Source organism: Copidosoma floridanum, unplaced genomic scaffold (genome assembly GCF_036245765.1).
Source record: "Copidosoma floridanum isolate Cflo_tuat_1 unplaced genomic scaffold, Cflo_Japanese_pri ptg000040l, whole genome shotgun sequence".
NCBI lineage: Eukaryota > Metazoa > Arthropoda > Insecta > Hymenoptera > Encyrtidae > Copidosoma > Copidosoma floridanum.
Window position 1 is genome coordinate 7,365,343 of NW_028321917.1, and position 14,172 is coordinate 7,379,514.

General features: G+C 35.5%; 2 protein-coding genes across 2 annotated transcripts; one reads left to right on the plus strand and one right to left on the minus strand.

Annotated features, from left to right (window-relative positions):
- Positions 1-941: 941 nt before the first annotated feature.
- On the plus strand, positions 942-4,166 carry LOC106644806 (protein Fer3). The gene is made up of 4 exons (XM_023391335.2): positions 942-1,033; positions 1,902-2,071; positions 3,700-3,859; positions 3,991-4,166. Exons 1-4 carry the CDS (start codon positions 992-994, stop codon positions 4,147-4,149), a joined length of 531 nt encoding a protein of 176 aa, XP_023247103.1. The 5' UTR covers positions 942-991; the 3' UTR covers positions 4,150-4,166.
- A 1,289-nt stretch (positions 4,167-5,455) lies between these two features.
- Positions 5,456-13,969, minus strand: LOC106644831 (dietary and metabolic glutamate transporter-like). The gene is made up of 3 exons (XM_089597883.1): positions 13,757-13,969; positions 8,086-9,067; positions 5,456-5,906 (listed from the first exon to the last, which is right to left on the minus strand). The coding sequence occupies exons 1-3, from the start codon at positions 13,961-13,963 to the stop codon at positions 5,632-5,634; spliced, it is 1,464 nt and encodes a 487-aa protein (XP_089454009.1). The 5' UTR covers positions 13,964-13,969; the 3' UTR covers positions 5,456-5,631.
- Between the last annotated feature and the right edge of the window lie 203 nt (positions 13,970-14,172).

Consider the following 14,172-nt stretch of genomic DNA (forward strand, 5'->3'; position numbering starts at 1 on the left):
AAAAGAAAAAGTGCAATAAACGTAAGCAACAAATTGTCGTTCCACCCGCGCGATCCAGTAGTCCCGATAAATCACGCGAATATCATCAGGATTCTCCCAGACAACGTCGAAACAAGAGCGGGAATACAACGCGAGGAGATATACACCTACGCCGTACACACAACGACACCGACAGCCATAAGCGGGAGGCCCACCCTTGGCCGACTTGGCGGCCAATCGCGGGACGTCGGATGGTCAATCAACCCCCACCGACGCACCAATGGGAAGCCGCACCTACAGCAGCAACCCCTGGCGGCAGTGCGCTCGCGTGCACTTCGACACCAGGCAATCAAGACCCCGCGCGGGATATTTTTAATCGTAATTGGTAAGATGTTTTCCAAGTCGTTCGCTCGAAGCGGATTTTTGTGAGGAAAAAAAAAAAAACAGGCACCTGTACCGCGCGTGACGCTGATTGATTTGCGAGTTTTCACTACACCTGGGAATCCCCCGAATCGCGCGCACGCGTGTAAAATTTTGGTTTCTAGCGGGGAAAAAAAAAAAAAAAAAAAAAAAAAAGTCGGAAAAAAAACCAAAATGCGTGCAGTCGGTGTATAAAGCGCGAAACGCGGAGAGTAGAGCATGAAAAATTGGAAAACACGTACAACGTGTATTATAATATACGTGTAGGGGGTTGGAGGCGCGCGACGCTCCTGAGCAAAGGGGCGTGTCCTCGAGGTCCGAAATTTCTTCCTTTGCGCGCGTGTACGTCGTGTCTGGTCCTCTATAGTTGTTTTAGCTTACCTTGCAACAACAACACACCGTTTGTGGTTGCATTGTCGCTGAACGTTGACTATATATATATATAAATATACCAGTAGTGTCGTCCATGGTGGCTGGTTTCGTCGCATCGAGTGTGCTCGTTTGATAAATTCTATTATTGTTTTTGTTTTTATTGTTGTTGTTGGTGGTTTTATTTTCGTTTGATTTTTGTGGGCCAACTTTCACTCGGGATATGAATTACCCCGAGCCTATGTGGGAGGCGAGCCAAGCACCTGTAAGTTTAAGAATTCCCGTGTGCCATGCAGTGTTGTTTGTACTCGGCTGTGCTGTATTTCAGTGATTTTTCAATTTCAATATTTTGCTGCGCTTAACTTTCGCATCGTGAAAACACGTGTTCTTGCAATTTTATGTTTATCCTCGATCGTGCCTCTAACACCGCCGGTCAAAAGTGTCTTACTGAGGATGTAAGCGAATTTCAAACAATGAAAATCGATCTACGTCAACTACTTAACCAGGAACTTTTACTCAAATATATGTTGAAAACTATTTTTATTTTTTTTTTTATTCAATACATTGTTAAAAAGTATAAAATACTTTAAACGACAAATTTACCTGTTGATTTTTATTATCAAAACAGTTAACTCCATCACAACAATATGCAAAAGTAGATCAAGAACATTTTTTAGTAGTACCTCTCAAGAACTGTTAAGTATTTAAATTAAAATTGAAAAGAAAAAAAAACTAAACTGTCGAGAAAGAGTCATGGTGTTGAGCTAACGATACCAAATTGAGCAATTGCCAAAAGAAAAAATTCATGCTGCAGTGTATCAAAACATTTTTGCATCCTTTCATTGGAGTTAACACTTTTACAAGTGACTTGTTTCAGAAAAAAATTGTTCAATCAGACAAAGCTGGTTACATAGTTGATTGCAGATGAATTCTGTTGTTGTTAAAACGCTTATGTATTTTTTGTTTTATGGAAATGAGTAATTTTCAAGTACCCGTTATTAAAATACCCTTGGATTTACACTGTACGTTTTTCTGTACGTAAAACAGAGTTCGTCTATTTTCCCCCAAAAATCGAGTTCTTGGGACATTATCTAAAAGGTGACGATTTTTTTTTTTTTTTTTTGCCGACACAGGTAATAACAACGAGCACGGACATGACGACGTACATGGGAAACGAGATGAGCAGCTACCCCGTGTGGGACAACTCGGCGATGTATCCGTCGGTGCCGGCAGTCCCGCACCCACACGTAAATGGACACGAGAACGGGCTTTACAGACAACCCTGTGCCCTCTTGCACCAGAGGTGAGACAATCGTTTATTCCGATCACGGGGTAAATGCGAATGAGCCACCACTTGTAGCTTAACAATTAATCTTGCAAAATTAGACTTTTTTGTGGGATGTGATTTTTTTTAAGATAAATCCACAAGTGGTGTTGGTAAGCAATTTTAAAACAAATACATCATTAGTAATTCAATTGACCATTTTTTTTCTTTGGTACGGTTTACGCAAGAAATATATACTATACGGAGAGCAAAACATTCGTCATTTAGCCTTCGTGTCTCAAGTTTTTTTTGTGAAAAACCATGTTACTCGAAGAAACAGATTTAGTCAGTCAATGAAAATACTCGTGTAATTTATAATGTAAAATAAGATTTTATATATGGTTAATTTTCAAACATCTTCGGGGTAAAAAAAAACAATTTGTCAATTAAAAAAAAATTCAATCAACACATTTTAAATCCAAGTTTGTAAAAATAACACGTTTAAGGTGTGTATTTTGAATCCACACTCATGATAAAATGTTGAATGATGGTATCACAAAAAAAGAGTTAAAATAATCCTCTGCAACGTTTCTATGACGCAATTTTCATCCGCCTATAAGTTTAAATAACACGTATACACATATACAGTGCACACTTAAATTTTCAGTATCATTGGTCTTGAGACGGGTTAATTGGGCTCGCGAGAATAATTACGAGATACGTGAGGATTTTTCTTTTTTTTTTTCGGCAAGTCAAGAGGAGATGAACATCTCTTATCGCTGGGCCGACAAATAAGACCCGACTTCCATCTACCTAGGGCTTCCCATATAATGGCGATATTTATTTTGTACTTGAATTGATCATCCCTCGAAGAATTATAAACTAGCTTTTCTTCGAGCTGGAAAAAAAAATTGTAAAATGTTTTATTGTTAAAGTATTTCATTTACAGAAAGACTCGATTATTTTATATTTTTAGATTGGCTCTGAATAAATTTACTCAAACAAACGTCATCGTGTGATAATAGACTTGAGCATAATTGTTTTAGAGATATTGAGCGCACCGACATAATTTTTTTTTTCCTACCATGTAATGCAGTGTTTTAATTGGGTTATTTTCATAACAAATCATTACTTAGGATACGGTACCTAACAAAAATTGTTTCAGCAAAAAACGGTGATACGCATTGGTCAAAAACTCAATTTATGCTAGCATTTGAGCGAATTTTGAAATACTTTGACATACCCTTTGTCTCAATTTTTTTTCTTTGTAATTACAGTGAATTGTTTGAACTAAAAGTTTTTGTTAAAGCACTATCTTACAAATTGCAATAAAAAAAAAAAAAAAACGTTTTCGTTGTATATAAATAATCCATTATATTGAAAAAAAATTATAAGCCACAGTATTGAAAAACTAATCCACACCCAAGTTTTGTACTAGGAATGACAATTTTTAACCTTCCAGCTCAAGTTAAATGCTACTTGATAACAAAAACCACCCCTACGGCGGTAAATTACTGAATTACTCGACTTCTTAAGTAACCGTGTACCATTAAAATACTCATCTATACATTTGTGAACTGAATCATTGTTTCAAAAGTGATAAGCGAGAGCTGCACTAATTGTTGCAAGTGTAAGAACGCCTGTCAGTGAGATTTCATTAATTTCAGTCGATACACGCAAAATGGACGATCCCCCAACGTACCCACGTCGACGACGAAAAAGCCAAGACGCAGGGTGGCGACGGTGTCCCAAAGAAGGGCGGCCAACATTCGCGAGAGACGCCGAATGTTCAATTTGAACGAAGCCTTCGACAAATTGCGACGAAAGGTATGCACTTGTATACCATTACCAAAATTATTTTCAATGGTGTTTGAGCCACCCACGAAATTTATGCAAAAAAAGTCCTCATGTACGTTTTTTCTTTTTTTTTTTTTTTTTTCCTATCTTCAACTGCGCAGGTGCCAACTTTTGCGTACGAAAAGCGTCTGTCGAGAATCGAGACTCTTCGTTTGGCGATAACTTACATCGCATTCATGGGCGAGCTATTGCAGGGACTGGAATCCAACACCTCCAAACAGGACTACATTCCCCGAGAATATTACCTACCAACGAGTTAAAGGTGCTGCGGGGAATGATCCTGTAATCGGTGGCTAATTTTTGGAAAACTATGGTCAATTGTTATGCACTGAGAGAATAAAGTAATTAATTTAAAAAGAAACTTCAGCAAAAATTACCTCTCCGCACGGTAAAAGAAAATAATTATTTATTTTAATTGTACAAATTATTGTTTTAACAGTTTAAATTGCAGTTTGAGTAGTTAGAATTATGGTTGGGACAATAAAAATTAGTATGCTGTAAAGTAAAATTGATTCACTGATACTTTTAAGGTTTACTGTTATGGTATAATAATAATTTTTACTGTTCTAAACATATTCATACTATAATTTTAACTGTTAAAACTGTAATCTTTACTGTTAAAAATAATAATTTTTTCCTTTTTTGCCAACTTGCATTGGATTTACTATGCAGAAAGGTAATTTTTGCTGGAATTTCTCAATAATTTTTATTATTTTTTTCTCTCAGTGTGGCGAGTCGGGCGCCATCGTTGCTTTCACGAAGGCTGTTGATTCCTCAATCGACAATCACCGCTTGAGAAAATAATACGATGAGGCGATTCAACTTATTAATCCATTGTTTTGACGGGTGTAATTAATATTTTATTTTCAGACGATTCGCTCATAATGTGTTACATCTTACAGGCATGTGTAATCGATGATATTTCTAGAATGCGATGAGATAACAGTATCATGTGCATATCTGAATAATTCACTCGAGATGATTTTATTTATTTTGTGGTAGTATTTTTCTTAAAAATATTACTTTTGTACGATGCGCCCGATCGATTGACCAACAAACATAATTATATTCTAAAAAACAAAAAAAAATCGATTTGAATTTCAAATTGAATTTCAAATGCAAGCAATGTCAATATAAGTACTGTCCACGTTGATTACATGAAACGAGTGATCAGCAACTGTGAAAAATGTAAAAAGAACGTGTACGGCTATTGTAGTATATATACGTGTATAAATGTATCGTGCGGTATTATATTTTTACGGGATGAAAAATCGGTTAGGTCATTAAATAGGACTTTTGTAAAATCTCTGAGTTACATGAGTCTGTCTCTCCATGAACATTCAACGCTTTACGGGTGAATATAAATTTAAACGATTCGTGAAAATGACACGCATTTTATTAATGACATTCATTCGCATTGTCGCGATGTCTTCCAATTAGCCGTAAGTGTGGTTATACAGTGTGCTATATATATATATAATTGAGATATCATTGAATGTATAAATATACGAAATAAATTTAATACTTCGATGTTGTGTATCACTTTAATGATTACTTAAACTCTATCATAATCTTTAAAAAGTTTGCATCACGTGCTTGATGATGGTTTAACGTAATTCCTTGATTCATTAAGACATACTCTCGTGGCAATTATTTCGGTCAAATTGGAAAATACAATATATCGTATATTTACAGTGTATTTACAATGCATAAGCGTCATATATGTACTTTTGTAGTTTTGATTAATTCACGAAATCCTTTTCTTCAGCGACAATGATAATTTTGTCTGTTGTCATCAATTTCTCGATCTCCTTCATTTCTACGTCTTTTTCCTGGTTCTTTCTGTCAAAGTTTGGATCATTCCACTCTTGAACTTCACCACTGCCAAAAATAACGAAAATAACATTCGTAATCATACCCACGGCGAAAATGGTCCAATACACGAGTCGCCATTCGCTAAGAGTTTGATTCGGTACCATTACCCCGACAAAGTATGGTCCAGCAATACCGCACAACCCTGTAAATTTTTTTTTTTCAATTTTATTACTAAAAATACTTTAGTTTTTATTTATAGTAATAAATAATGAAAATCGAATGGTTTTGTCTTTACAAAAAATTATGAACTGTTGAGACCAAAATGAAAGAAAAGATGAGAATTTTTTTGACTTATTCCATAGAGAAAGAAAAAACTTCTATAATGTGGTAGCCCTCATAATTTCGGTCTTGTTTATGTGACATGAAACTTTCTCTTATTTAAAAAAAAAAATTTATTCATTTGTTTTATTATGTCTCAGAAATTTTGAAACAACAGTAAATCCAAATTACAGTGGTTTGAAAAACAACGTATAAATATCCGAATTGCGCGTTGCTATTTTAAATTTGTTTGATTTTATTTCGACACAGCTAAGGGTTACTTGATAGGTTACCTACGCAAAAAAGTATCTCAAAGCTTAAAAAACTATATACGTCAAAATAAACTACGAATGAAAAATCGGTATTTCATGTGAACATCGTTTTTAAACTTTTTTTAAAAAAAGCTAAAATATTGCAACGATATTATTAAAATACTAATTAATGTATTTACACTATCATATACGCAGTATGCTACAACATGATTAGTGTACCTTAAATACTTGGTTCTTCTAAAAGTAACATTTGTTTAAAAAAAAAAAAAATTTTTTTTTAGCAAATATAAGAACAGTCGATTATATCCGTTGTAGTGTCAACTTACTTTTTTGGTCGTTTAAAGTTTGTAAAATTCTTTTAAATGATTCAATCAGTTAATTCTATATTAAAATGTCTTGCTCAAAAAATGTGTATCCCAATTATTTTTGTACTTAAATTAAAAATTTTAATAATGCATAACTTAATTTTATATTTTGAATATATCACTTCAAATTTATATTACATTATGAATATATAGTTTGAAATACAATATTTCAAATACAAATGCTGATTTCAAAAAAACTGCAAATACAATCATACTAAATGAAATTGAAAATATACGAACATTTGATCAAAGTAGTTAAAATAAAATAAATCTTGCTACTTATTTGAAATATTTGTTCTAATTACATTAAATAATTTAAAAATGTAGCTAATATTTAATTTTAAATAATTTGACGGGATATATAATTGTATTAAAATTTGTCATTTGAGTTTTTACATTCAAAATAATCCAAATAAAAATTTTTCTTGAATTCGCGTATTGAAGTTTAAATATTATAACTGAAATACTCTTGAAAGTTTATACAATCATTACAAATACACTCAATGGGTTTTTTCTCGAAGAAAAAATTTTTTTTTTCCTTATATACATTTGTATCTCAAGTTTTTTCCAACATTCCTTATTAGTTATCTGTACACACAAAGAAAAAGAAATGATGATTACGGAAGAAAAAAATTTGACATACAATGCTGATTTTCGAAAAAATAAATGTATCCTACGTTTTTCTATATTTTATTGTCTCTCTCTTTCAAAGTGACAAGTTATGTTAGACGCGCTTTAATTATTTCGTTATTATATTTGATCTACATTTACGAATATTTTATATTTCGTCATTCAGTTTTAATATACAACTAAAAAAAATATCTACCCTGCATTTTCTATCATGTCAAAAGTAAAAAAAAATTAATTTTTTGATATCTATTATTTGAATCCTTTCTTCAAACAATTTTATAATTTTATATACTATAACAAATACTTCAAGATCTTAGGTCCGTAAAGAAACATATTAGTTCTCAAAATGGCAATTGAATTTAAGAGTATAAACAAATCAAATAGTATCAAACTCCAAATAATTGCAACAACGCTGACTAATTTTTTAATTCAATTATTACATCGATTTAACGAATTTACAATAATTTTTCCCAATAAACCATTTGATGCATTTAGATCCAAAAATAAAAATTATTAATTAATAGTTATCTTGCATCATAAAATTTCAATGATTCTAAATATTAGCTTTTAAAAATTATATTTTTTAAAACTCATTTTTAAATTCACCCGCTCTTTGTCTAAAGGTAGGATTATTCAAGAGACACGGATTCTAGAAAGCGTTACGTATCAGTTAGTAAAAAAAAAAAAATCATAAAAATTTACGCACGAAGGCAGAATTGGGATAATTTTGTTTTCCAAGTTTCTAACCAGTGTAAGAGAGTGTGCAAAAACGAAATATATAGCAAAGTGGACGTACCTGCCAATCCGTGACTGATGGCCATGACCGTACCCGCGTAATTTGGACTGAGATCGAGCACGTTGGCCTTGATGCCGGGAAGTCCAGCGGCCGACGTGAACATGAAAAGACTCGAAATCACGATGAATTTGAGCCTGTCGCAGCCGACGTACGACATGAGCAGGGCCATCGTCACACTGACCCCGAGGCCCATGCTCGCCATCACCTTTCGCACGCCCGTCAAAGACAGGTAGTTCCGCTCGATCAGCCAGTCCGAGAGCCACGAAAAGAGCAGACAGGCCACGAGTATCGTCACGTGGTTGACCAGATAGAGCAGCCCGTTCTCATCGGCGCTGTACTTGAGGACGCTCATGGTGTACTTTGGCAGATCGGTGAGCAGTATCAAGCCGTACCAGTCACGGCCGACGGTTACGGCGACGAGGGCCCAGAACGGGGCCGAGCCGAAAAGGTGCCGCCAAGGGACCGGTGGCGGATCCGCGTGCGTGTGCTCCTGAAGTCGGGCGGTGAGCTCCCTGGCCTCGCGCTCGGATATGAACGGGTGCTCCCTGGGACTGTTGTAGCACATGACCAGCCAGAGCAGGTACCAGACGAGGCTCATGCCTCCAAAGAGGTAGTACACGCCCTGCCAGTCCATCAGTTGAATCGTGGATCCGAGGCCTGTGGAGATGAGGAGGATGCCGCAGACGGCGCCCATGTAGACGAAGGTGGATATCTTGGAGCGCTCGTTAACGGGAACCCATTGGGACAGCATGACCGACAGGGCTGGTTGTGTTATGCCCTCGCACAGGCCCATGAGGATTCGAAGCAGGGTCAGGCCGATGGCTCCGCCCCAGGCGACCGACAGGGGTGTCAGAATCGTGCAGATGGCGGTACCGGCGAGGCCGAGGCCGAGGGTGTGCTTACCGCCGTAGCGCTCGGCCGCTATGCCGCCCGGCACGTGGCTCACCACGAAACCCCAGTAGAAGGAGCCTAGTATTACGCCCTGGAATGTGGAGTTGGAATCACAAGTGTGTGTGGTGGGAATTGACATTGTATACGAAACCACTGTTTCAAAGTTATACGTATGCGATTGCAAAGGAAATTTTGCTCTTATCAAATTGCTCAAAAAATAACACTTTTTACCACTTATGTAGACCTAAAAAAAGGTATTTTCATGTCTTCATAGTTTAATGGTTATTTACGTAACAAGTGCGGGAAATCGTCCCGCACGAGTTGCGTACAAGTTTTTTCGCAATAAGTGTGCGGAAAATAGGTGTTTTCCGCACTGATTAGTGTGTAAAATCGATTTTCCACACGAAAAATAGTGCTAAAAACACCTATTTTCTGCACACTATTGCGAAATAGTAGTTTTCCTACGAGTTTGAAAAGTCTTTGTTTGCGAACCGAGAGGTTTGCGGCTCGAGCCGAAGGCGAGGTCCGTAACGAGGTTCGTAAAGGAGACTTTTCGAACGAGTGTCGGAAAACTGCTTTTTTGCCCGAGGAAGTACCAGCCTCCCAAAACCACCCGAGGGCGGAAATGGTGGTTTTCCTACGAGTTTGAAAAGTCTTTGTTTGCGAACCGAGAGGTTTGCGGCTCGAGCCGAAGGCGAGGTCCGTAACGAGGTTCGTAAAGGAGACTTTTCGAACGAGTGTCGGAAAACTGCTTTTTTGCCCGAGGAAGTACCAGCCTCCCAAAACCACCCGAGGGCGGAAATGGTGGTTTTCCTACGAGTTTGAAAAGTCTTTGTTTGCGAACCGAGAGGTTTGCGGCTCGAGCCGAAGGCGAGGTCCGTAACGAGGTTCGTAAAGGAGACTTTTCGAACGAGTATCGGAAAACTGCTTTTTTGCCCGAGCAAGTACCAGCCTCCCAAAACCACCCGAGGGCGGAAAAATTTTATAGGTTTGCAAAATGAGTTTTTCTCATGAAGTTCGCACCTGGTAATACGCATCCAACCAGGCCAAGCACAAGGAGTCCCTCGGGCCTGGTGCTTGTCCTGGAGAAATGTGCCACCAGGTACGAAAACTACTTTGTTCGACATGAGATTTATTTATTTTTTAGGACTCATTTTTATGAGGTCCTCGCGGTCCGCAAACTCAGCAAAGATGGCGTACTGTAGCGAAGAGAAAAATAGCGTCTCATTGAAAGAAATGGACTATCCATGATCTCCTGACGTCCGCGTGACAGAGATGTTGTCACATAAGTAAATCCACATTACCGTATATTGTCGTCACTTAAAGTAATAGTGTGGCGTCTCACATCTCTCGCGCTTCAGGCTCTACTCGCCAGGTGGCCAAGCCCCTAATAGTTCGCTCCCGTCAAGCGGCGAAATTCCCTCACGATTACTATATAAGCGCGATCGAGATAGTGTAAGCCCACACTTCTTCTGTGTCTAAGGCAGGGAGCACGTCATCAGCCTTACTGATGAGTCCTGGCGTGCTCTCGGGACGAAACACCTTTTTCTCTCTTATAGACGACCTCTTCGATCTCTATAATAGTGTATCAGTGACGCTATTTTTCTCTAAGCTACAGTACGCCATCTATGCTGAGTTTGATCGTTTGATGGTTTGATCGTAAGGATCTCATACCTAAAAAATTGAAGAAAATATTAGAAAACATCAAAAGAATCAGTTCTTTTACTATGTCTCTTATAGTTTTTGTTTAAGGTTTTCATATGTGGTCAAAAAAAATTGTAGATCTCATTAAAAGACAATGAATTTATTTGTATTGTACATTTTCTTCCAAATTGTAATTCTGATAGTCTAGAAGGCAATAAACATTTGGAAAAGATAAAAAAAAAGAATTTCTTCTCATTACAGTTCAAAATGGACCTTATACGTAATATAAAATTGCACACACAAAAGTTATAGGTTATTAGTGTAAATATAGTGTCCCCTTATTTTAATTAGGTGAAAACAAAGTTATCAGAAATCACTGAAAACTTTGTTTTCATTTGAAAGTTATAGATCCTATATAAAAAAACACAAACTTTCCGTATTGTTTTGTATTTTTTTAATACTTGTTTCACGCTGTCATAAATAAAGAAAATATTTTGACACATAAAAAAGTCACATTTATATCTGTTACTTATGTGATAATTTTGTTCTAAATAACAATCATTTACAAAAGTATGTGAAAAACTGTTTTACTCGGGTTAATATTGATGAATTAAAATAATTTTAAATATTCGTTCAGATACATACATATATATACATCACTTTTTGCTCTAGTAAAAAATTAATACTTTTCGTAAAAGAGCGTAAAGGACCAAGTTTGCCTTGAAACCATGAAATGCACAATTGGCATATATACGGTAGTTTTTTAAATATAATTTAGTTACTACTTTGTAGGCACGATTGCTTCACATGAGTGTCTAATATTACTTTCAAAATAAATATTGCCACCAACCACAATACCAATGACTATTTCGTCAAATAAATCATTTTTGTAGCATTTACCTAGATTAGACATCTGTCATATATTATGTAATCACAATATAGTGGTTAAATTACATTCCAAACTTCATCAATTAACTTTTACAATAGTATACCAATGTAAAGGCTCGTAAAATCTGGCAATGCAAATTTAAAAATTCTCCACATAATTATACAATATTCTGGATTTGTCACACACAATTTAGACGTTAAGTTTATTATTCCATGTATTACCATTTGTAGAAATTGTTTGAAAACATCTCTTAATTTTCTTAGAACTGCGTAGAAAGCTCGTAAAACAGCTGTTACAACAATCATATGAAGCTGACGAGGAAAACCTGTGAGAAATGTTGCATGTACCCAAGCCAGGAACGGTTCTTGCAGACACTGATGCCATAATAATTTTTTTAAAGGTGCTACATGTACAAAAAAGTACTTTTGTTGATTACTGTGTTGAACCAAATATATTCTGTTTATTAAAAAAAAGTATTTTTTTCTTTTAGACGACTTTTGTAAAACAGAAAATTAGTATGTAGGGTTCTGTCATTTGTTGTTATAGTATTCGCTCCAAACCGATGCAGAGGTAGCCTTGTCAAAAAAAAATGTATTGTACTCATTAAATTTCTATTTAAGGTCAGTCTAATTTGTAATTTCATCTTTAGCTTAATCAGAAAAATTGTTGACATGCATAACAATAATCTGCTATCACTTAATTCTTTAATTTCTTCAACTCTTTGGATATGTGAACGAGATAATTGTTTTCCCTTTACAAGTTTGTTTAGGATCGAAGTTTAAGTTATGCATAATAGGAGCAAAATCTGTCCAAGCAACAATATCCATGTCAAAAATTATTCTGATTTAAAGATCTTCAATAGAAATTTAATGGACACAATACATGTATTTTTTGACGAGGCTCAGCTACGTCGTTTGTTTGTTTACATTGCAGAACTTTTGCAGCGTTGGCCGCGATGGTCAAAAGTTTGCTGCCAACCACAACCTTCAGAGCGCTTCTTTATCAGTGCCACCAAGGGTAAAAATATTTAAAATATTTAAATATTTATTTTTTATAAAATATTTTATGAAATATCTGCTAGAGTGCGCTACCTCTGCATCGGCCCGCAGCGAATACCCCACGGTGGAACTCCCTTACAGTAATTTAGCATCTCTTGCCGTTTACAAACAATCGTATACATAGTAGACAAATTAACTTTAAATTACAACAGATCACATATTATAAAACCGACAACAAAATTTAAAAACTTTAATTAAATAAGAAAAGTTGATGACAACTGTATATCAATATGTATGAGTGTACCAAAAGTATAAAAAAATTGTTTCTAATATGCCAAAAAACTTACAAATGATACGCACATGTTTATGGTATTTTTATACAAAAAGTGATTTTTCTCTTAATATAATTGGAAGAATATTTTATATAGTTGTTTCCTGTTACGTATTATGTTAAAACATGCAAATTTAAAGTTGAATATGAAGAGCGGCGTGATAAATATTCATAAATGTCATACCACTTGTTTATGACAGCAATAAACATTATTATCTCAAATTTTAACATTTAAAAAAAAAAATTGTTTTTTGTATGAACTACTTTCAATCGAGTGAACCTTAAATCATTCTTTTATCGCGGAGCCTAACTGGTATGTTTTATAGCGCCCGATCGAATTATTGTCTTTGTATTCTTTGGCAAAGATTTATATTTTACCAAAAAAAAAATTTTGATTTTAAAACGAGTGCGGTCCAATTACTGACGATTATATGTGTAATCAAATTTGTGTGTACGTACGTATCAAAACTATAATGATTTAAAACTCAATACTTGATGGTTCAAATGAGTTTCATTCAACAGAAAATAATTTTTTTGCCTTTAATTCCGGTAAAAATTATGAAATAATTTTTGTAGATATACCTTGGCAGATTGATAAGAGTGTATCAAGACAAAATTCTTGTACAAACAATTTTTTAATTCCACGTTATGATGTTTTTAAGTTGATTTGAAGGACAAAACTGTAATTAAAAAAGTTGTAAATTAAAAAAAAAAAGAAAAGTTATTTACGTTGTAGGTAACATTTTTTTTTAGAGAACAATCTACGAGTTGAGACTTGAATATAATTATAAGCAAAAGCGTAGTCTTTTGCAAAAATCGGGCTCTTTTTTGTATCGGATTATTACTTAATCAACAGTTGCCTTCACTATACGAGTATTATATAATTTATAACTTAAAAATAGTGGTTTTTCACTTTACCTGGGTGTACTCGCTCCAGTCGTAGACAACTGAATTCGGAATGTCACTGCTGTTATTGTGCACGACGCCTGTAACGGTGACGTTCGGCCCGGGACATGCGTCGTCGTGGTGCTTTGTCGTGTGCTCGATGGATTTAACCATTTTTGGAATAGTTAGAGGCAAGCAGAGACGCATCGCAAACATGCAGAGGACCGAAAAGAAGCTCATTACTGCGAACACCCATTTTTGCGATATCCTCGAACCTGCAGGTTGATTGTGTGAACTTTTTTTTTTTTTGAGCCCCGTAAGAAACCAGGGACATTAATACTCGCAATGAAACTTTTGGTGGAACAACATTTTTAGCAATATCGATTTTACAGTGAAAATACCTTCACTCTAAACTACACTGCAAATTATTCATCTTCGAGTATTAAAAT